The 22,900-nt window shown below is 36.9% G+C and overlaps 1 protein-coding gene across 1 annotated transcript in view; it reads left to right on the plus strand.

The window, feature by feature from the left end:
- LOC128861221 (MOXD1 homolog 2) overlaps nt 1–22,900 on the plus strand; it is a 171,359-nt gene that overhangs the window by 61,879 nt on the left and 86,580 nt on the right. The window contains exon 2 of the mRNA XM_054099179.1: nt 9,203–9,358. Within this exon, the coding sequence (XP_053955154.1) occupies nt 9,203–9,358 (156 nt within the window). The remainder of the gene's footprint in view (nt 1–9,202; nt 9,359–22,900) is intronic.

The raw sequence follows: 22,900 nt of genomic DNA on the forward strand, positions 1-22,900 counted from the left end.
ACAAAGAACTAAGGGGACAAAAAACATCTGATAGTATAGAAGACGAATGGAAATGCATACAGAACTCAATCACAACCGTAGCGGATTCTAGCCTTGGACGCGTAGTTAAAATTAAAAACTCAGAATGGTTCGATAAAGAATGCAAGAGGATGATTGACCTAAAAAATGAGGTGAGGAAGAAATGGTTGCTGAAGAAAACTCGTGTCGCTGAAGAAACATATTATACATTGAAAAAAGGCGCGCAGCAACGAAAATGTGCCAAAGAAGGAAAAGAGATTCCATGAAAAAGGAGATAGAGAACTTGTGCATAAATTTCAACGACAAGCAAACCCGCAAATTTTATAGCAAAGTTAAGACAGAAAAGCGCGGATTTCAACCAAGGGCAAATATATGCAATAACAAAATGGTGATATACTTATATAAGAGCAGGAGATAGTAGAAGGTGGGTCGAGTACTTTAGGGAGCTGCTGAATGCTGGTGAAATTGGTGCTTTTACAGATATTAGCATACTTCATGTGAACAACAACACAGTTCTAGACCACCCTGACGAACAACCACCTACATTACTAGATGCAGTCAACTATATGAAAAACTTCAAAGCGCCTGGAGAAGACAATATAACAGCTGAGCTCCTAAAAAACGCAAGTACTAGTTTCATTGAAAGAACGCAATGGAACAATGAATGGAATGGAATGGAATAATGAAACACTGCCAGGCGACTGGAACACAGCAATAATACTCCCCATTCACAAGAAAGGCGATAAATTAAACTGCAAAAACTATCACGGGATTTCCCTACTCAACACAACGTATAAAATCTTCACAAGAATTGTTAACAAAAGACTTATAGGCCACTCGGAAAGAGTACTTCCAGGGTATCAATGCGGACTTCGACCTGGAAGGTCAACAATAGACCAAATTTTTTCTCTCAAACAGTCCATAGAGAAATGTTTTGAGCATAACATTGGGCTGCACATGCTGTTTGTTGATTTCAAGCAAGCAACAAACTAACCAGAATAGTGATGATGACTCTGAAAGAAACTGTATCCAATGTAATGATACAAGATAAAAAATCCGACCCCTTCAGAATCAAAACTGGAGTAAGACAAAGGGATGCGCTCTCATCAACAATCTTCATTCTTATGCTATGCTGTGCCATCGATGAAGTAAGGGACGCAAAAAGGACTGGACATATTTTAGACAGAACTACCCAATTATTCGGACACGCAGATGATATAGCAATTGTCAGAAAAAATATCCACGCCCTAACCAAAACCTTCGCTGATATTGAAATTGCTGCTAGTAAAATTGGTATTTAAATCAACGAAGATAAGACGAATATATGATAATGTCCAGACAAAATGAACCAACATCAGGCAAACTGAAAATTGGCGATTTTTCTTTTGAAATCGTTGAATCCTTTACCTATTTAGACTTCAAGCGAGTAGAGACAATTCAATGAGCCTCACCATCGATGAAAGAATTCTAGCAGCGAACAGATCGTATGCGTCGTGAACGGAACTCATCTGTATAAAACCATCATTAGACCAGTATTATGCTATGCAAATAAAACAAAACTGTAAGCCTTCAAACGAAAAGTACTCAGAAGAATTTTCGGAACAATCAAAGATCACGGCGAGTGGCGGATAAGATGGAACTAGCTCGTCGATCAACTGATAAAGGGCGAAAATGTTATACGTTTCATCAAAGCGCAGCGGTTAAGATGGCTGGGTCACATTACAAGAATGGACGGTACGAGGGCGCAGAAGAAAATCGTAGAAGCCAGCGCGGTCACCAATGCTTATCATGCAAAAGTTTAGGAGTATTCATCTAAATGCTTAAATGCCACCCCACGTAAATCTCTTAACTTATGAACTCTAAAAACAGCTTTAAGGGTCGATTTCAGCGCGCAAATTTAAGCAAAAGCAGAGAGCAACCCTGTATAATAGAATAGCGCAAATACTTGTTGAGCTTCATTTGTCACATTAACAGTGTGTGTAAAAGTTTAAAATTCAATGTCCTAAATGTAGACGTTTAAATGAATACGCCTATTGTGTCCAAACTCATCCCAATATGTATAGTACCTAACCTGAACAGACAAAATAAGGACATTCTGTATTTATCAGTTTTGGTGCAGAATATGTTGTCCGAGTTTCAGCGAGTGCCCAATTACATAAGAATGTCCAGGGTTACAAATAGTCGTCAACTTTGGTTCATTTTGAGGAAAAAATTTCCGGTAGTGGGAATTTGATTTTTGAATCAAACACTTCTCAATTGTGCTAAGGTTACATCGCTGTTGTACGAATTAGAGAACATTTAAAACCATGCACACACATATGCATGTATATTTATACATACGTCCCAGGTCCCGCATTGTTCGTACTACCAATGCCAAATAATTATCCAGACTATTTGACTATGATGTATTTATGTATGACATATCAAATCTTCATTCTTTTTTGCTATTTATGACCCAATTGTTTATAAAGTGATCCCACTGTGCGTCGTAACACTATACTGGAATCATAATCGAAATAATCCACAATCCATTATTATTTTTTTTTTTTTGATAAGTGTGCAGAATAACCGCCAGAATATGACTTAATTTTACGCATAAAAGCCAGTTTTCTCGATATATATGTGTGCATGTATGCTATTATAAAAGAGGAAAATTTGTTTGTTTGTATTTTCCGGGAGATCTCTGAAACTATTGAACCGATTTAGAAAGTCCTGAGTGTTGGCTTTGTTATATTTATGGCTTAAAAGTTGATGATGTTCGCGAAACAGCTGGTTTTCCCCAGAATGGGACTGATATACCACAATTTGTAGGGCACCATGGGCATGGGACATAAGGCACAGAAGCTATCTAAAACATATCCTTTTTTAATATTGTAATAGGAAACATGAAAAGTTTCAGTTTGATTTACACTCACAGTTTGATTAAGTTGCACCCACTTTTCATTTTACAATATTAAAAAAATTACATATAAATTGCATATAATTTTATAATGAAAAAAAGACATCAAACATAAATTCTTCGTAACAAAAAAATTCCTAAATTGTTGCAAAAAATAGTATTCATAATGATTTAGTAAATATCAATCTCCATATTAACTTCGTATTACATAAAATTAGCTTCTTCTAAAATTTGGTTGTTCGAAATTGTCTTTTTTTTCTTATAATTTTATATAAAATCTGAATCTGCTAGGAACAATGTCGGAAAAAATTTACCCGCCCTAATATGTAGTCGGCCGCCGTAGCCGAATGGGTTGGTGCGTGATTACCATTCGGAATTCACAGAGAGGTCGTTGGTTCGAATCTCGGTGAAAGCAAAATTAATAAAAAAAATTTTCTAATAGCGGTCGCCCCTCGGCAGGCAATGGCAAACCTCCGAGTGTATTTCTGCCATGAAAAAGCTCCACATAAAAATATCTGCCGTTCGGAGTCGGCTTAAAACCGTAGGTCCCTCCATTTGTGGAACAACATCAAGACGCACACCACAAATAGGAGGAGGAGCTCGGCCAAACACCTAACAGAAGTGTACACGCCAATTATTTATTTTATTTTTAATATGTAGTACATGCATATATTTAAAATTAAATACAAATGCAAATTAAATTAAAATACAGTCATAAATTTTGACATTCTTATTAATTTTAAAATTACTTGGGTTTGTAGGTTTAATTCATGTATGTAGTGCTAGTTCGGTAACGTAATTATTATTTTTACTTCAAAAAATTCACTTATCCTCCCTTGCGTCCCGCGGGCCACGTCATTTTGATTTTAGTCGCAAAAGTTGCAAGCTCATAATCCTATTAAATAATTTGTTTTAATCTGATTGAGTGTCACTGCCGTCATTGCAATCCGACAGCATTTTTTTAACATCGTCAAGTAAAATTTTATTGAAGCGAAATTCATTTTTGTTACTTTTATTGATTCAAGAAAGAACAATGAAGAAAATGAACTCCGCCCACATTAAATAGCTTTGCACACGGCGGTGACGGCAGCCTCTACGACATTCGAGCTCAATGTCTCACAACAAATTAAATCCTTAAACCTTGACACGTTTGCGAGCGTTCGACGGCAATGGTGTCAGAATGAAGGATACTTGAACTGAGATGTGGGTGGAGTATTTGGCTGATACGAAGGCAATACTCGATTTGTGAGAATATCCTAACAGAGTCGGGTATGCAGAGACGATAAGACTTTGGCCCAGCAATTAAAAACTTAACAACAATGATAATGGCTGCAGCAGCAACATCCACTCTAATAAGGAGAGATAACAACAACACTGCGCTCGTGGTAAAAAAATAAAAAGAAAAAAATACTGAAAGAAACACATACATATATGCCTTACAGAAATTTTGACAGTTCGCAGTCGCTGTAGGAAGAGCCTATCAGAGCCAAGTTCAATGTATGTATATACACTGAAGAGCAAAACTGTAACAAAATGTAATACTTTCTATTTCAACACATTTTTTTTTAGACATGTTTTAACAAATCAAATATTTTTTTTGCATAACTTTATTGGCATGTATGTACTCTCTCTCTCAAACCGGTTTGGTGTCAATGCAACAACAACAACACTAGTAGCAAGCAATAATGCAAATAAAGACAAATGTTACAGTTTTGCACTCACTCTTAATTTTCAAATTTTCCGTTATTTTTCTCGTAATTATATATTTGGTGGATTTTTAATTATTATAAACGTGACCGTGAATAAGACAAAATGTTAAATCGGGAAGTACAACGCCAAATAATTGATTTGCTGAAGAAGGGCGAGTCTATAAGAAAAATAGCTAAAAAATTCGAAGTGAGCCACATGGCTGTGCAAAGGCTGCGGAAAAATGTACCAGACGCTGTTCCCAGTAACAAAGGAGGCCGGCCAAGGAAGATAAGCGACCGCGATGCCCGCCATCTGGCAAATTTGGTAACAAGCAGCAAGGCGGTCACTCCCAAAGAAGCACTAAAGATGCTGGATATTGATGCCAGTCAGTGGACAGCCAGGCGCAGCCTGTCAAAACTGGGGCTAAAGGCAGCGGAGAAGAAAACCAAGCCAATGCTGACAAAAAGACATGTGCGGTTGAGGCGGGATTTTGTTGCGGCTCACCAAAGCTGGACAGTTGAAGATTGGGATCAGGTACGTCTTTATAAATGGATTATAAAAGACCTTTTTTCATAAAATTTCAAAACGATTGCAGGTTATTTGGTCTGATGAAACCAAAATCAATCGATTTCAGTCAGATGGTCGGGCCTGGTATTGGGTTAAAGACCCAAATGCAGTCCAGCCACATCACATCAAGCAGACAGTAAAACATGGTGGTGGCTCCATTATGGTGTGGGGCTGCATTTCCAAAAATGGTGTGGGTCCTTTAGTACGAATAGACGGTATAATGCGGAAAGAGGAATACCTGGCCATATTGCAACAAAATCTGCCGGGTGTAGTGGAAAGTATGGGCCTTGCTGCTGAAAAAGTAATTTTTCAGCAAGACAATGACCCTAAGCACACCGCACATGTTGTACGAAATTGGATGCAACGCCAAAAATTTCGTAACTTGAAGTGGCCTCCACAATCACCGGACATGAACCCAATCGAAAATTTATGGAGTCATGTAAAATCGAAGCTTGCCGAATATTCAAGTCCGCCCAGTGGAGTTAATGAGCTGTGGGAGCGAACACGCGATGTATGGGATGCTATTCCGACTGACTTTGTCTTGAGGTATACACGAAGTATGCCCAGTCGTATCCACGAGCTGAAAAAATCCAAAGGATATTGGACATCTTATTAATATTTATTTTATTTATTGTAAAAAATAAAAAATGGGTTGAGTGCAAAACTGTAACATTTGTCTTTATTTGCATTATTGCTTGCTACTAGTGTTGTTGTTGTTGCATTGACACCAAACCGGTTTGAGAGAGAGAGTACATACATGCCAATAAAGTTATGCAAAAAAAATATTTGATTTGTTAAAACATGTCTAAAAAAAAATGTGTTGAAATAGAAAGTATTACATTTTGTTACAGTTTTGCTCTTCAGTGTATGTGCATATATAAATTTGTGTATAATTTACACAACATACACACATTAAAATTTATAAAATGACTGTGGAAAATGCCGTTGTATAAACACATAAGTACGTAAGTTGCTGGATGGGCGAAAGGATGCAAAAGCAGTAAAGAAATTTTAAATTTATGACAGCATATAAAGTGGAGCGAGCGTCTAGGGTAAACTTTCTGCTTTTATATATACGTTAGTGCGTGCACCTTTTTTTCTACTTGCCAGGTCTTTCCGCTTGCGAGTACTTCGCATAATTATCGTCTACCTGACAATATAACCACGTAAATGTCCCTTGCCCTTTTGTAGGAGAAGCGTAAAGGGAAACATGTTGCGAACGACTTTTAATTTCCGTTTCCTGTGATGTTTTTGTGCAGATAGTCGCTGCATAATGTGGCACGGCGAGCCGTTGGAAAATTGATACGGCCGGCAAAAAGTAACAGATAACAAAAGAAAAGTGAAACCCCCAAAAGTGGGAGTATATTGTAATAAGATATGGAAAAACTCAACGAATGTCAAGCTAAAACTTAACTGACCTTCTTGACCTCTGCTTCGTTCCTCTTTCTCCTCTGCCAATTTGACTTTTGCTTAACATAGAGATTTTTTTAAATTACTTGAGGTGAAAAAGAATACATTTAATATTCCCAACGAAGATATCGACGGTTGAACTGTTCACATTTAAATTGGGTGTAAATACGTGGTTGTGGTTCAGCTGTTAGTGTCATCGACAGCTGTGGCCTTATAGGTGTTGTTATTCGATATTTTCAAACTGGTTGTCTAGTGCTCATCTCCTTTGGATGTTAGGTGAACTTTTACTTCCTCTGGGGTATTATTCTCTATAATTGACATACAATCGGTGACGCTAAGTACAAAGTGAAAGATGAACACCCATATTTATGTAGCTTACGTAAAACCTTAAGGGTGTGTGTATGTGTGCAAATACTCTTACGTACATATGCATATATACATACGTAACGTATTACAAAAACACATGAAATTTCTTCTTAGTGATTTGCATATATTCATTTTCTTTTTAGCACCTTTTTCCACAAAAAGATAAAAACAATGTATAATGCTCAAATTTTTCGAAAAATCATTTTTTAGGAGTACTATAACAGTCGGTTCCACGTTACCTGCACGATCCGGTGTTTCAATTACACTCGCAATAATTTAAATTACTACTACGTCAGTACAGAAACTAGGAACTCTACGCCATTCTGCTTATTTTAGCGCACCTTTACATATTTACTTGTAAAACAACGTTCAAATCAAAACAATATATTTTCTGTTGTTGTTATACGAACAACATAAAAACTAAAAATTTTTAGTAGTAGTATACAATATAGTCCATATATGCACCACCCTATTGAGAGATATTCCCCAAATATCCTGAGGGCGTCGCGAGACAACACGCGCATACCGCCGCACGAAGTTTGTGTAAGTTTAGAGATCAAAGATGCTTGCTGTTCATCGCAGCTACTACAAATGCATTGGAAATTGATAAATAATCTTAACAAGTTTTTGCAGGAAAATCAAACGCATCTATGTACATTCCTTCCTATGAACATACCTTCTGCAACTGGCTGATAAAATTGCATCGGTTCTACAAAAATTGCTATTATGAAGAGGAAAAAAAGAGGAGGAGTAAGAAGTACTGAGAGGTTCCCTGTTTTGCACGGAAAACCTGGCCCGTGTTTGCAAATGATATTAATCCAACACTTATCGACTTTAAGTACGCATTTTGATAAATTTTAATCGATATGCCTGTTTTGGTAATTATTGACACTATCATCTGATATGACTCTGGTCTGCCAATACTTTCTGTAGGGTATTCGTATTTTATAGTCTTTGTTCAGATCTACATATATTGGGAACCAGATAGTCTGTTTTCGATATGTCTCGCAAGTGTTCCACAGATGGTAGAACTATCTAGTAGAACTACTAACATGCCGGTCAAATTCGATTATTTTTGCGATTTTATCGACATTTTCTTTAAGGGGGTCTTCTGGTCTCCAGCGAAAAAAAAATCGTTTTTTTTTTTTTTGCATAATTTTGTTGTATGTGTATGCGAGAATACGCCACAGAAAGGATTTTTTGAAAATCGCATTTTTTCACATTTTTCTGGGCACCGAAGTGTACCCTCCTCCGGCCGTTTTCATCATAAACTTTATCTTTAAACGCGTTTCCCCGAAAATCGTGTTTTTTAAGCATTTTGGTCACACTTTTCATAGTAGTTATACTCCGATTTCAATGGTTTTGGTCTTAAAAGGTTTGGAAAACTTACCGCTAAGTTTCCCCGTGTACGATTTTTGAAAATTTTTTTCATTCCATTTTTATAACCTTTTAAAGTTCAAAAAATGAGCAAAAAAAAATTTTTTTTGCAAATTGTTGCATAACTTTTGAAAAAAATTTAAAAAAAAAAATCTGTCATGGGAAAACTTAACCAAGGCAACTCTGAAGACAACGCATATCTAATTTTTGCTTTCTGATTACCCAGGTGGAAAAACCGTGACCAAAATGGAGACCTGTTTCGTTTGGAGGTGGACGTCTTCAGCGCCATTTCAAGGTCGCGGGTGTTAATTTTTTTCAAAGTCAAAACCATTTTTTAAAAGCCAAGACATGTACCTTTAAAATAAAAAAAACATTTTTTAAAATATTCACAGGATTTGTCACAATCAATCCCCAAAAAAACCCTTCATTTCAGGGCCTCGAGACCAGAAGACCCCCTTAAGATCATATGTAAATGACTGAACGGAATCTACGAAACCAAAATTGCACGTAATTAGATGTTACAGTATAAACACCTTTTACAATTTCAACTGGCTGGCTTGCATTTTCACTTTTATCAAAGAAAAACTAAAAAAATGTTCTTAATTTTCTCCTTATTGACTTCACAACTGAATGGAACAAACAAAAAACAGCAAAAGAATTTTTTAGTGTAAAATGTTGCCAGCTACCGAGAAAATAATGGATTTATTTTCCCACAAGCTAATATTAAGATATTCCTTACAAGGCATAAGTAATAAAATATTCATCGACTCCAGATTCCTCCAGTTAATAATGCGATTTAATATTTTTTTTCATTTTAAATGTAATGCTTGTTTCCAAATCCTTTTAAATTTTATACTTATAAATTTATCTTTTTAGGACCGTCATATCCACAAAAGTGAAAATGTTGAACCTGTAGTGGACCCATCACAGGACTATATACTTATGTTGGGATACGAGAATGCAACGCACACCGTATTAAGGTTTCGTCGAAAGTTGGACACTTGCGACACCATGGATGACATCGCTATAACAGTAAGTGCATTGTCAGGAAGTAAAAATAGAGAAACCTCCAACTTGTTTCACGAAAAGGTATTTTTGACAAATAATTTGTTAGATTCTGAGTGCTTTGACAATTCCAACAATATCGGGAGTGAAACGCCCATTTCCATGAATATAATTTTTTATTTCGTGATTATATTCGGTTTCGCTTTCGATTTATTTGCAACTAAAATTCATATAAAAATAGAAACAAACGTTTTCTTCGTTAAGACTTATGTAGGTACTTATTTCAAATATAAGAATTTAATGGAGTGGCACTGAGCCAAAGATCGTATCACGAAAAAAGTCAAAATGATTTAATCGTTTTGAGCTTGCTCTCATACAAGTATCATTTCAAGAATGGAAATTTATTTTGTTAAAACTATTACCTTTTTCTTCTTGATTGGCGCGATAACCGCTTTCGCGCTTTTGGTTGATTTTAATAAAGCGGGCCAGTCGTTTCTTTCTCGTGCTAACCGGTGCCAGCTGGACACCTCAAGTGAAGCTAAGTCCTTCTTCATCTGATCTTTCCAACGCAGAGGAGGTCTTCTTTTTCCTCTGCTACCACCAGTTGGTAATCGCATCGAATACTTTCAGAGGTGGACCGTTTGCCTCTCGGACAACATGACCCAGCCAACCAAGCCGCTGCATCTTTTTCGCTGAGCTACAGATATGTCTATGTTGTCTTAAGCTCATACAGTTTATTATTCATTGCTAGAACTTTATAGACGGTATTTAGAAGACTAGTCCCTTCTAGTGGATTGGGCAAAGCAAATTTCAATCGACAGCCATGCTTTCATCCGACCATAGTTTACATAGGAGCTGATGCATGCATCTTACCATTTTAGTGAATCCACGTAACACGTTATCAGTTGACTGCCTGTACTGGCTTGCCAATATTTGGAAAGCTCTCTTTGGTTGGTTCTAGCGAAATTTCCAATTTGCTTACCTATTCTACTGGTATTACTTCCATGATTAACGCGACCATAAATCTCAAAAAATGTTAGCTAGGAGCTTTTGAACCGAGATGTTGGAAGTTTTGCTTTTTAACGAAAATACTAAATGAAACCGGCCGTTGCCAAGTGGGCTTGTGTGCGGTACCCTCAGTAAATCCTTTGTTGAAAATGAAAATAAAACTTCACAAAAGTGAAAAGTTGTTTCTACTTGACGGGGATAACCCCGAGGCAGACATTAGCAAATAAACATCTGAGTACATTTCTCTCAAAGAAAAGATATTCATAGACATGGTTTGCATTCGCTGGCATCTTATCGAAAATAAGTGTTTGTAAAATCTTTACATTTTCAACGACAAACAGTTTTTGGTGCGTAATTTCACACAGTCGGTTGAACGGCATGTAATACGTTAGTATGTGCTTACATACGTACATATACTTATTTGCCATGCCTGCATACTAAACCATTTTTCAAATTTTGAGAACATCATAAAAACTTTATCTTTTAACGATATTATACCGTTGTTTGCATTCAAACACATTCAGAAAAAACTTAATGTTCTCCACTCCACAAGTGTTCATATATTCGTACAGTAAATACATTTTTTTACCAAGATGTTTTACTGATGTTTTTTAACAAGAATATATATAATATAACACACGGATAGAAAAGTACTGAGCCTAATACATAGATGGCACTAGTTTTATAGCATTCACCTCTTTTTCAATTACTACCTTAAAAATACAGCTGTTAAAATTTCATGATATTCTATTCATTGATAAAAAAAATATTTTTACACTGCTTCTTGGTGGAAAAAAATACCGTTCAAGTGAAGCAAGGGTCAAGTGTTATGGGGACTCGCTCAATCCAACAATCGTAAAACGATTGTTTGCTGACTGGTCGTAGAAACACCGATGATGCACAACGTAGTGGACGTCCAAATAGGCGGTAACACCAGAAAACATCAAACAATGCACAAAATCGTTTTGAATGATCGGAAATTGAAGTTACGTGAGTTAGCTGACATCGTAAAGATTTCAAAAGAACGTGTTGGCTTTATATTGCATGAGCATTTGACTATGAGAAAGCTCTGTCGAAAGGGTGCTGCGTTTGCTCACTGATGACAAAAACAAGAACGTGTTGATTATTCTGAACAGTGTTTGCCCTACATGAATGCGCCTTCGAATTGCACTTGACTACTGGTTGTTCACAGAGCTAAAAAATGCTCTCCGGTAAGAAATTTCACTCGAATGAAGCGGTTATCCCTGAAACTGAGGTCTATTTTCAGGCAAAAGTTAAATCGTTTTACAAAAGTAGTAATGAAATGTTAGAGCGGCGCTGGAATGATTTCATTGTTCTTGATGGAAATTACGTTGATGAATAAAACTGATTTTGAACAAACAAAAACATGTTTTCTTTCCCAGGCCCAGAACTTTTATTTATTTATTCTTTCATTACATTCTTAAGCTATAAAAGCAAGATTGCTAAATATAATCACCAGAAAGTCTGCGTACAGTTTGTTTCTTTTAATACTACCATTACTTTATTAGGATTTTTTTCGTTTGTTTTTTCATTATTTGTGATTATTATTTATCGGTTAGCGAACTTTATTTAAAAGTGGTAATAATATGAAAACATGGCAACCAAGGAAAATAAATAATTAATATATTATTTATAATAAATAAAATTTATTATTCAATATAAAAAAAATATATATACATATATTATTATTATAATAAAAATTAGTGCAGCAGAAAGAAAAATAATTATTTAAGCAAAATAATATAAAATAGTGGAAATATGGAAATAGCTTCCGAAATATGGCAAAGATGTTGGGAAAATGTATTCCTTTATTCAACGCGTAATAAACACTTGCAAGCAAACCGGAATTTTAACATTCAAACCCAGGTATGGTATTTAAAAAAAGTATTGTATTTGTGCGGAAACTGCTGGAAAAGTTTTTCTTAAAGCTGGATACCCTGGCAGTGTTGCTCCAAGAAACCCGTATTTCCCTTGTAAACAAACAAGAGTGCATTGGACTCACCAATAACTTAATAAATAAGCTTCCAGAGTTCTGGAAGCGAGCCATTTTTCAGACGAAAGTAAATTTTTGTGTTTTTGGGATAAGAGGTCGTCGGATTGTTGGCGCAAATCAGGAATTGCTCTTATTAAATAAAATACATACATACATACATGTTGATACACTGAAACACAGCGGCGGTGAATCGACGAATGGCTAAATGGGGTATGGGGAGATTTTAAAAGGAATTTGAAACAGCGTGTCGGAAGCTTGGCTTATCAAGAACACTTTGCTTCCAACAAAATAACGACCCAAAACACATAGCAAAGATCGTTAAGCTTTAGCTCTCGTACAGCGCTCCAAATAGATCAAAACACTCCCCCAAGCGCCGAATCTCAATCCTATTAAGACTCTGTTGGATCTATTGGAAAAAATAATTCGACAGCAGTTAAGGAAGCTTTGCGAAGTGTTTTCCGGGCAGAATGTTGCGAGGATTACAGCTGAAAAAACAGAAAAGTTAGTAAACTCAATATTAAAAAAAGACCTAAAACCTCGTGATTGTCCAACAAAATATTAATTTTCATTTTTGTATATTATTTATAAAGCACAAGTGTTTTAAAACTGTACACACACTTTCTGGTTGCCATATTTATACGTAGCTGCAATTACGTTTAACTCGCTACAACAACAACAATGGTCGTTTATGGCCCCGTCATTTTCCATAATGAAAGGATGCAATCTACCTATATTTCGATCAGAAGTGCATTGCATACCGCTATTGTGCACTCTGCACTTTCTTTTTTCCCGCCAGAGCCGCCCGGTAAAGCTACTTTTTTTACTTCGCTCTCGCACTACATAAAACATAAAGAAAAATTAAAAATATATTCTACACTGCCATATACATAAAAACATAATATTTTTTTCAGTTTCGTATACACGTTTATGGTTTTGGTGCATCAACTCCAAAATTAAGAAAAAGGAATACACCTGCAGTTTGCACGTAGGCGTTAAAGAGATCGACGGATTGATGAAAATGGTACTAGTTCGATACCAGTAGATTTCACCAGATGTGTATTCATATGTAATATGTGCATACATATATTAGCTTATCTATATAAATATTATATATAAAAGACACGAAAAATAGAAGAAACGAAGCACTCGCTTGAATTACTAAATGTCGTTGGCAGGTCCGTAATTTGGATTTCATTAATCTCTTTAGTACACTTCAAAAGTCTTCTTACAGAGTTGTAATAGTAAAATATAGTTCTAATATATGTGTATGCATATACATATGTATGCATATATGTTTCTTTGCATTGCTTTTGCATATTCACGTTGATTCTGGCACCGGCGAATGGAATCTCCAAAGTGATAAAACTTTTGTGTATCCCACAAATCTCTGTCTAACACTTTCGAATTGCTAAATAAACTCGCACACTTTAGCATGAACATAAACATTCAATGACACCAAAAAATAAGTTTAGAATTTGAAGCAAGTATCCTCGAAGATGCCAACCAATGAATACACGTATATACAGTGGCTCACATAAGTATTTTGCCTGTGAAGACGATTTGCTAATTTTTAAGACTTTCGTAATTTTGTATAATTTATCTATAAACTATTTCAGAAATTTGTTCAGTCCCCTGTCAGCTGTTGCGATCAAACTAATGAGAACTCCATGTAAATGAAAAATTCCTTCCTTCCGTATCGTAGTAGCGTAGATTTTATTTCACGATTTTTGAAAATCCCCGTAGAACCCTGTCAGCTGATTGCTATTTCACCACACAGTGCTGTGAAGCAGTGCATTTCGAAATAATTTACAAAATAAACTTAGAAAAATTCAAATTTTTATTAAAATAACTTAAAAATACACACACAAACCGATGTATTGTGTAAATATGTAATTAAAAGAACACAGTTGTTCTCTACGGGATGAGTTTTGCTCAGTTTTGTGCTCGTTAGGGGCTGCGGTAAGGGATTACGTATGTACGTCGGTTACTGTTTTCAGCATAAAGCTTACAGTCTCATAAAATTCAAATATTTTGGTTTTATAGGAGTTGGCGAATGAAAGTTATTATTTATTTATTTTATATTGTTACTCCTGAGTAGGTAAGTAGGTGAAATGGATAGAGTACCAAACTGAAAAAACCTGCTCGACTTCTTCTTCTTCTCAATTGGCGCGATAACCGCTTACGCGGCCGAGTTTAACAAGGGCGCCAGTCGTTTCTTTTTCGTGCTAACCGGCGCCAATTGGACACACCTGAACATTGGACACAAGTGAAACCAAGTCCTTCTCCACCTGATCTTTCCAACGCAGAGGAGGCCTTCCTCTTCCTCTACTACCACTAGCTGGTACCGCATCGAATACTTTCAAAGCCGGAGCGTTTGTATCCATTCAGACGACATGACCCAGCCAACGAAGCCGCTGGATCTTTATTCGCTGCGCTATGTCTATGTCGTCGTAAAGCTCATACAGCTCATCGTTCCATCGTCTCTTAAGCAGAATCTTTCTCTCGAACACTCCAAGCGTCGCTTCATCGGATGTTGTCATCGTCCAAGCTTCTGCGCCATACGTTAGGACGGGCATGATGAGAGTCTTGTAGAGTGTTAGTTTTGTTCGTCGAGAGAGGACTTTACTGCTCAGTTGCCTACTTAGTCCAAAGTAGCACTTATTGGCAAGAGAGATTCTACGTTGGATTTGAAGGCTGATATTGTTAGCGGTGTTAATGCTGGTTCCTAAATAAACGAAGTCTTTTACAACCTCGAAATTATAACTGTCAACAGTGACGTGGGTGCCTATACGCGAATGCGCCGACTGTTTGTTTGAAGTCAGGAGGTATTTCTTTTTGTCCTCGTTCACCACCAAACCCATTCGCTTTGCCTCCTTATCCAGTTTGGAGAAGGCAGAACTAACAGCGTGGTTGTTAAGGCCGATGATGTCAATATCATCGGCATACGCCAACAATTGTACGCTCTTATAAAATATTGTGCCTGAGCGATTAAGTTTTGCGGCTCTTACGATGCTCTCTAACATCAGGTTAAAGGAGTCACACGACAGCGAGTCACCCTGTCTGAAGCCTCGTTTGTTATCAAACGGCTCGGAGAGGTCCTTCCCAATTCTGACGGCGCTGCTGGTGTTGAGCAACGTCATCTTGCAAAGCCGTATTAGTTTTGTGGGGATACCAAATTCAGACATCGCGGCATACAGATAACTCCTCTTCGTACTGTCGAATGCAGCTTTGAAATCGACGAAAATATGGCGTGTGTCGATTCTCCTTTCGTGGGTCTTTTCCAAGATTAGGCATATTGTAAATATTTGGTCGATGGTAGACTTTCCAGGTCTAAAGCCACACTGATAAGGTCCAATCAGTTGGTTGATGATGGGTTTCAGCCTTTCACACAATACGCTCGCTAGAACCTTATAGGCGATATTTATAAGAATAATCCCGCGGTAATTGGCACAGATTGCACGATCGCCCTTCTTATGGATTGGGCAGAGCACACTTAAATTCCAATCGGCAGGCATGCTTTCATCCGACCATATTTTGCATAATAGCTGATGCATCCACCTTACCAGCTCCTCGCCGCCATGTTTGAATAACTCAGCCAGCAGTCCATCGGCGCCCGTTGTTCTTTTTTGTTGTTCTTTAGCCGCGTTATCACTATTCTCACCTCGTCATGGTAAAGTATGGTCAGGCAATGTCTCTGTGACATGCGCAGCTATCACTGTTTAACAGGTTCGAGAAGTGTTCCCTCCATAATTTAAGATTGCTCTGGATGTCAGTCACCAGTTCGCCGTCTTTGTTCTTACAGGAAAACGCCCCGGTCTTATTTTTATTATAATTACATAACGGTACAATGTTATTGTTGTTGTGTCATAGCAGTTCAATAGGCCCTGCCAATACGGTGAGCTCACCGAAAGTTGTCGTCTAACTTATCTAACGGTAAGCCCAGGAAACATGCTGTTTCGACAGGTTGGGTTCTGAGGGAGAGAGGTGTAGGGTGAGAGTGTTTAAGAGATACAATATTTATGCTTGCTGAAGGCTTCATTTCTTTAGGAAACAGCGGACCAATTAGAATTCGCATTAAAATCAGTAAATTGTTATTTTGTACCTACAAAGGACTATGCAAAATAATTCTGTGAGCCACTGTACACATATTTACATATATATATGTAAGCGAGTACTTCTCCATTACAAGCGAAAGCAAACTTAGCCGAACAAACACAATTGTGATTATAAGTAGACAAACAATGTCATACACTAAAGTACACATCAACAACCAAGAAATCCGCAGTCATCACGTATGTATGTATGTGTGTCCTCTTCCAATACTCGTAGTGTCACATTGTTACAAGTGTTTTCTGATTTACCAAGTTTCCTAAAGTGACGTCCTGTGTGGGTGCTCCTCCCATTTGCGGCTTTCCACTCTTAATATTGGTCTGTTGAACTAATTTGAATCAGTCGCGACATCCTTATCCTTGTACTTGAATCTGACGCCGCAATCTGAAATTTGTACCACGATACAACGAAGCTTTTATGTGGGGAAATAGGCGATATAAGTTTTAATGAATTTCTGTTGAAGTTCCGCACACCGACTTATTAAATATCGCCAATGTTGCCGCTTTAAGTACTGGCGGAAATTGTATTATTCGTGTTTCAACTTGCTTACGCAATACACATATACACAAGCCTAATACATATCAACAATCCAAATAAATAGCCTGCCTGTAAGGAAAACCCTTACATATCTATTTATGATTCGTAGCTAGTGTTGTATTAGTAGGCCTACTAGTAGTGACTAGATTTTAGCCAAATATCAAAGAATCAAATCAAATTGCATGCATATGTACATATTTATATAAATCTCAAAATATCATAACATTAAATATTGCTGTATTATTTTAGGGCAATCCCCAGCAGATCATAGCCCTCGTTTACTATATTTGTATTTACATAATTTTGTTTACGTGGTTTCGTTAACACACCTTACCTGTTTTGAGCTTGTAAATCAGACGTTTTCAGCCTTGAAATGAATGGCTTCTTTAATGTAAGTTTTTTCTGTGCAATAATAAAATTACGGGAAAAGTTAAGAAATGAATTGATTGAGATCATACTGGTCTGGCTATCACCGAATTATTCAGAAATGGTGATGGTACGATATGAAAAAGAGATGTTTTGCAACTCTGTGTGTATGTATATGTATAATATGTATATTTGTAGGCTTTAATATTTTCCAGAAACTTCAACAGTAATGAAAAACTTCTAAAAAACCCGAATATTTCTAAGCACCGCTGTGGTGCTCTTCTCCGATATTTATAATAGGACTGCTTTGCTATTCATATTTCATCAAGAGTCACTTATCAGCTTACATTCTAATTTATTATTTTCCTTTGTATGAGCTTTAAACATATTATTTGCTCTTCCTAATATACCTTTGAATGATTAGTTATTTTTTCCACTTCAAATTTTAATATGATGTTACTTGTGGACCAAAAGTTATGGCCTGCCGTAATAATCACTTATTTACACCTGCTTTAATAATATCTCCACAAAAGAGTTGAATGTGCGTTTGAATAGAGAATGTGAACGGCACTGAAATCAGATTAGCCGAAAAACCTTGTTAAGATCAAGAAGCGCCTTGTAGCTAAAGCACATTTATAGCGAAAAAAGCAAGTATATTGAAAGCACAAATTTACTTTCGCCTCGAAGTTTATCCGCGCGAATTCCGCACCGCAAAATCTCCTCGCCTCTTGAAACAATCCATGTTTTTGCTTCCGCATGAGAGTGATAATACTGATGAGCCAGAAAAAGTGCTATAGATCGAAACAAATGATAGTCAGAAGAAGTAACGTATAGATAATGCAGCAGGTGAGCTATTTGCTATTTTCGTGTTCGTAAGTACGTATTTATCGTTTTGGAACGCGAGCCCGAGCGTTCATGCTAGAAGATTGATTTTTCTCTTTTGATACTGTGACCGTTTTTGTATCAGTGCTCCGCCCAAACGTAATTTAGCACAAAATCGGATATCTCTGCCCGTAATAGATTTGGGAAGGAATTTAAGTTCACATAAGTCCAAGCTCATTGCGGAATAAGGTACTTAGGTCTCTCTATTTCTACTTTTGCTTACCACTGACATACTCACAATAACCGTAGAAAACTACTCTGACACCTTATGTTAGGTTAGCCAGTAGTAGTTAAATTTCCGGGCCTAACACATAGATGGCACTAGTTTTATTGCATTCACCTCTTTTCAGTTAGTACTAACTTTAAAAAGACAGCTGTTAAAATATGTTTTAATTTTACATTGCCCTTTGATGAGGAAAATTACCGTTCAAGCGAAGCAAGCGCTTGAAAAGTGTTATAGGGACTCTGCCCAATCAGAAAAAACCATAAAACGATGGTTTGCTGGCTTCAAACGTGGGCGTAGAGGCACCGATGATGCACAACGGAATCGATCGTTGTGGTCGTCCAAATGTGTAAGAAATTTCGCTCGAATGCAGATGTTATCCCTGAAGCTAAGGCCTATTTTGAGGCAGAAGATAAATCGTTCTCAAAAGTGATATTGAAATGTTAAAGCGGAGCTGGAATGATTGCGTTGTTCTTGATGGAAATTACCTTGATGACTCACACGCTGTAATTACTAGTACATACTCTGAGATGTTATATCAAAATAAAATAAATGTGTGCTTATAACGTAAGCGATTCTTTCAATACATAATTACGCGTAACTACATATATAGGGTCCGCCATATAACTTTACGGAATTAAAAATGCTATAAAAAAAAACTACTCAATATTTTTCCAAACTGTTTTTTTTATTTTGAAGTACAATCCTTCCGGTTAATGATGGAACACAACTTCATTCATATGGCTGCCTCGGTTAGCCATGCACCATCCCATACGATCGGTCCAATTTTTCAACACATTTTCGATTGTATGCGGCTGTATTTCAGCTATGACATCGCGTATGTTGGTCTTCAGTGCATCAATTGTTGCTGGTTTGTTGACATAACACTGGTCTTTGACGGCACCCTAAAGATAATAATCCAACGGCGTCAAATCGCAGCTCCGAGGCGGCCAAACGATATCAGAATTTCGGCTGATAATGCGATCTTCGAAGACAGTGCGCAAAAGATTGATCGCAGCATTCGCTATGTGGCAAGTAGGGCCATCTTGTTGGAACCAAATGCCGTTGGAAAAAGTGTTCTTTGAGCGTATACACAACCATTTTTGATCAGCGGAAGAATAAAACTAATTTTCTGTCAAATCAGATGACAGCTAAGTGTTACCATTCTTCAAATAATACCTAGTTCAAATCCGTAACGATAGATGGTGGGCCCTGTATATGTACATATCTATTGGCTAAGGCTGTCAAGTAAAAATAATAAGAATAAATTATTTGTTGATCCAAAAATGGAGGGACCTACAGTTTTAAGCCGATGTAGGGATGTCAAGAAAGAAGAAAGAAATTAAGTAAAAAACCAGAAAAAATTTGCTTATAACTTATACAAAAATATGCAATTTTCTGGCATATAGAAATACCATCTTGATCAAAAAGTTACCGGAATATATTCAGAAAATTCAAGTTTATTCCTCAAAAGTTATATCAGCGCCTTCAAAGTACTCGCCATCAGCTGCAACGCACTTATGCCAACGTTTGATTCAGCTCTTGAAATATTTCTGTAACTCTATTTTTGGTATAACCATCAGAACGGTTTTCGATTTTTCTGTTACTTTCTTTTGGCTGTAGTAATCAAACGATTTTGACTCGATCAAACATAAAAATCGCAGGGAGCCATATCAGATGATTTCGACGGCTGGTGGATGGTATTCGTTTCACTCTTGGTCAAAAATTCACCGATAATGATGGCGCTGTGCGACGGTTCGTTGTCATGGTACACAACGTACGAGTTGTTTTCCTACAAATCTATCAGTTTTTAGCGAATTGCTTCACGTAAACGGCTTATAACGCCCAAATAATAGTCCTTATTTACTGTCTGATGTTGTAGCAAAAATTCGTGGCGTACAACAACATTGTAATCGATAAAAACCATGAGTATAGCTTTCTTTTTTGGCTGAAAACGACGCGGTTTTTTGGTCTTGATTCATTCAAAGCTCTCCATTCATTCACCTGAGGTAGTTCTAAGAACCCATGTCCCGTCTCCAGAAATAATGCGTTTGGTAATTGTTGGAGCGGACTCAGCCTTGGCTATCGTGCCTTTGGCGATAACAATATGGTCCCTTTTTTGCATGAAATACAGGTCGTTTGGGACCAACTTTGCAGCATCACACCGCAAACTAAATTATTGACTTCAATCCATAAGCAATGTTGAAGTCCTCTGGCAGCTCCCTGATAATTAATTTGCGGTTATTGACCACTATTTCTTTCACTTGATTGATGTTTTCATCAGTTTTCAATGTCGACAGCTTGCCACTACGTTCGTCATCCGCGTTGGACTCACGATCTCTTCTGAAGCGTTCATGGCACCCTAAACGGCTGTTTTCTTTCCCAACATTTCTAAGATTTTCGCATCATTGAATCCATTCTTATCGCAAAATGTAATACAAACTCATTGTTGCAAATTCAAATCCATTTTTAGAACTGTGAAAAATCGAAAACACGTACAGAGGTAGATTTATTCAAAATCATAGATGTGGCAACCTTGCGAACAAAAAATGACTCAAATCAGTTGCCTTAGGGCCTCACCTGGCGGTTGTTCCGAGAACGTTTTGATCAAGGTGGTATTTTGGTAGACATATTTTGTTTAATATTTTCTTAGCGAGTTAAATTTCATTTAAAAGTATAAATGAATCCAATCAAATTCAATATTCACGCAAGTACACGCCAGTTTTTAATATTTGAGTTATGGAATCACATTTGTAATTACTACACGAACACCCAAACACTTCACTTCCAGCCAACGAGCCGTAATTATTTATGTCAATATGGGCCGAATGTTGAGAAGAAAAATGTCTACCAGCTAAAGATGTTAAAACAAGTAGTGAATTCTTTGAACAATTCTAAGGAAAATGGCTCCACTGGTGCCTTCCCAATGCGGCCCTGAAATACAACAGCAGACACGGACATACAATACAATGCAATTTAACAAACCTTGCAAGATGGTTGGATTTGGTTGGTCACATCTGTAGTTTCAGTTCGTTAAGGTCAAGTAAATATGTGCTACTCCTTATTTCTTTTTTGGAAAATAATTTTATTCTTCGAACTTTTTTTGGAATATACAATCGTGTGCAACTATCTTAAGTCCATTTGGTGTCCACAGATACAATTTTTCATGGAGCTACGGCGGCCGCCGTAGCCGAATGGGTTGGTGCGTGATTCGTTGGTTCGAATCTCGGTGAAAGCAAAATTAATAAAAAAACATTTTTCTAATAGTGGTCGCCCCTCGGCAGGCAATGGCAAACCTCCGAGTGTATTTCTGCCATGAAAAAGCTCCTCATAAAAATATCTGCCGTTTGGAGTCGGCTTGAAACTGTAGGTCCCTCCATTTGTCGAACAACATCAAGACGCACACCACATATAGGAGGAGGAGCTCGGCCAAACACCTAACAGAAGTGTACGCGCCAATTATTTATTTTATTTTATTCCTTCTCAAAAAATAAAATTATGGTTCTGTATAACTACGCAAATAGATAAACATTAAACCTTTTTCTTTACAGACGGGACTTGTTCCAATAGGAATGAAAGTTTAGATGACCAGCGAGACATCCGCAAACATTTTTTCCAATTTTTAACAGTAATAAAAAAATTGAATTCCCACATTATAAATTACAAATACGAAAAAAGTATACACGTATTTCGATTTCAACGTCCCATTTTCTTGTATCTTTATTTTAATACTACTTGAAGAGCTGATTTGAGGCATAACTTAAGTTGAAATCGTTTAACCAAAAATTTCCTAAAACCTAATGGAGAAAGATTTTGCCTCATTTGGTGTTTCTAATTAATACCAGTATCCTCATGAATTAAACAACGACTTCTGGCATCTTTGAAATCGGACAAAATCGTTAAGGGAGTTATTGTGCCAACTAAGAAGAATAACAGGATTTGAGGGAAAAAGTCGCAGATTTATTTCATATAAACACTTAAGTGTATTAGTTATATAACAGGTGGCGCTAAAGTAATCCTCCTATCAGAAAATGCTATAAATTTTGCGATTGGTCCCTAATGTCAGTTCTGTTTGGACATTTGTGTAGTAAACACATGCGAAATACTCGTAAATGAACAATGTTACGCTACACTGCTCCAGAACGCGGAATATTGCTGACTATTTATTTGACCAATAACACAGTCCTGCGAGGGTGAGTTTCTAGAATGGCTGTACTTGTTTCATGTAGTTTTTTATGCGCTGAAAACGAATCTGACCTTCAAAATGCTCCATCACGTCAGGATTTTTGGTAAATGAAGCCTAAAAGGTCAAAAAATGGCCATTTTAGCCATTTTTGATAATTTTTTTTGGGATAGAAAAATTTTTTTTTCAATTTTCGACGAAAAGGTTGCATAGTACAACTCTTTAGCTTTAAAACCCATTTTTTTA

The sequence above is a fragment of the Anastrepha ludens genome, chromosome 4 (genome assembly GCF_028408465.1).
Source record: "Anastrepha ludens isolate Willacy chromosome 4, idAnaLude1.1, whole genome shotgun sequence".
NCBI classification, from domain to species: domain Eukaryota; kingdom Metazoa; phylum Arthropoda; class Insecta; order Diptera; family Tephritidae; genus Anastrepha; species Anastrepha ludens.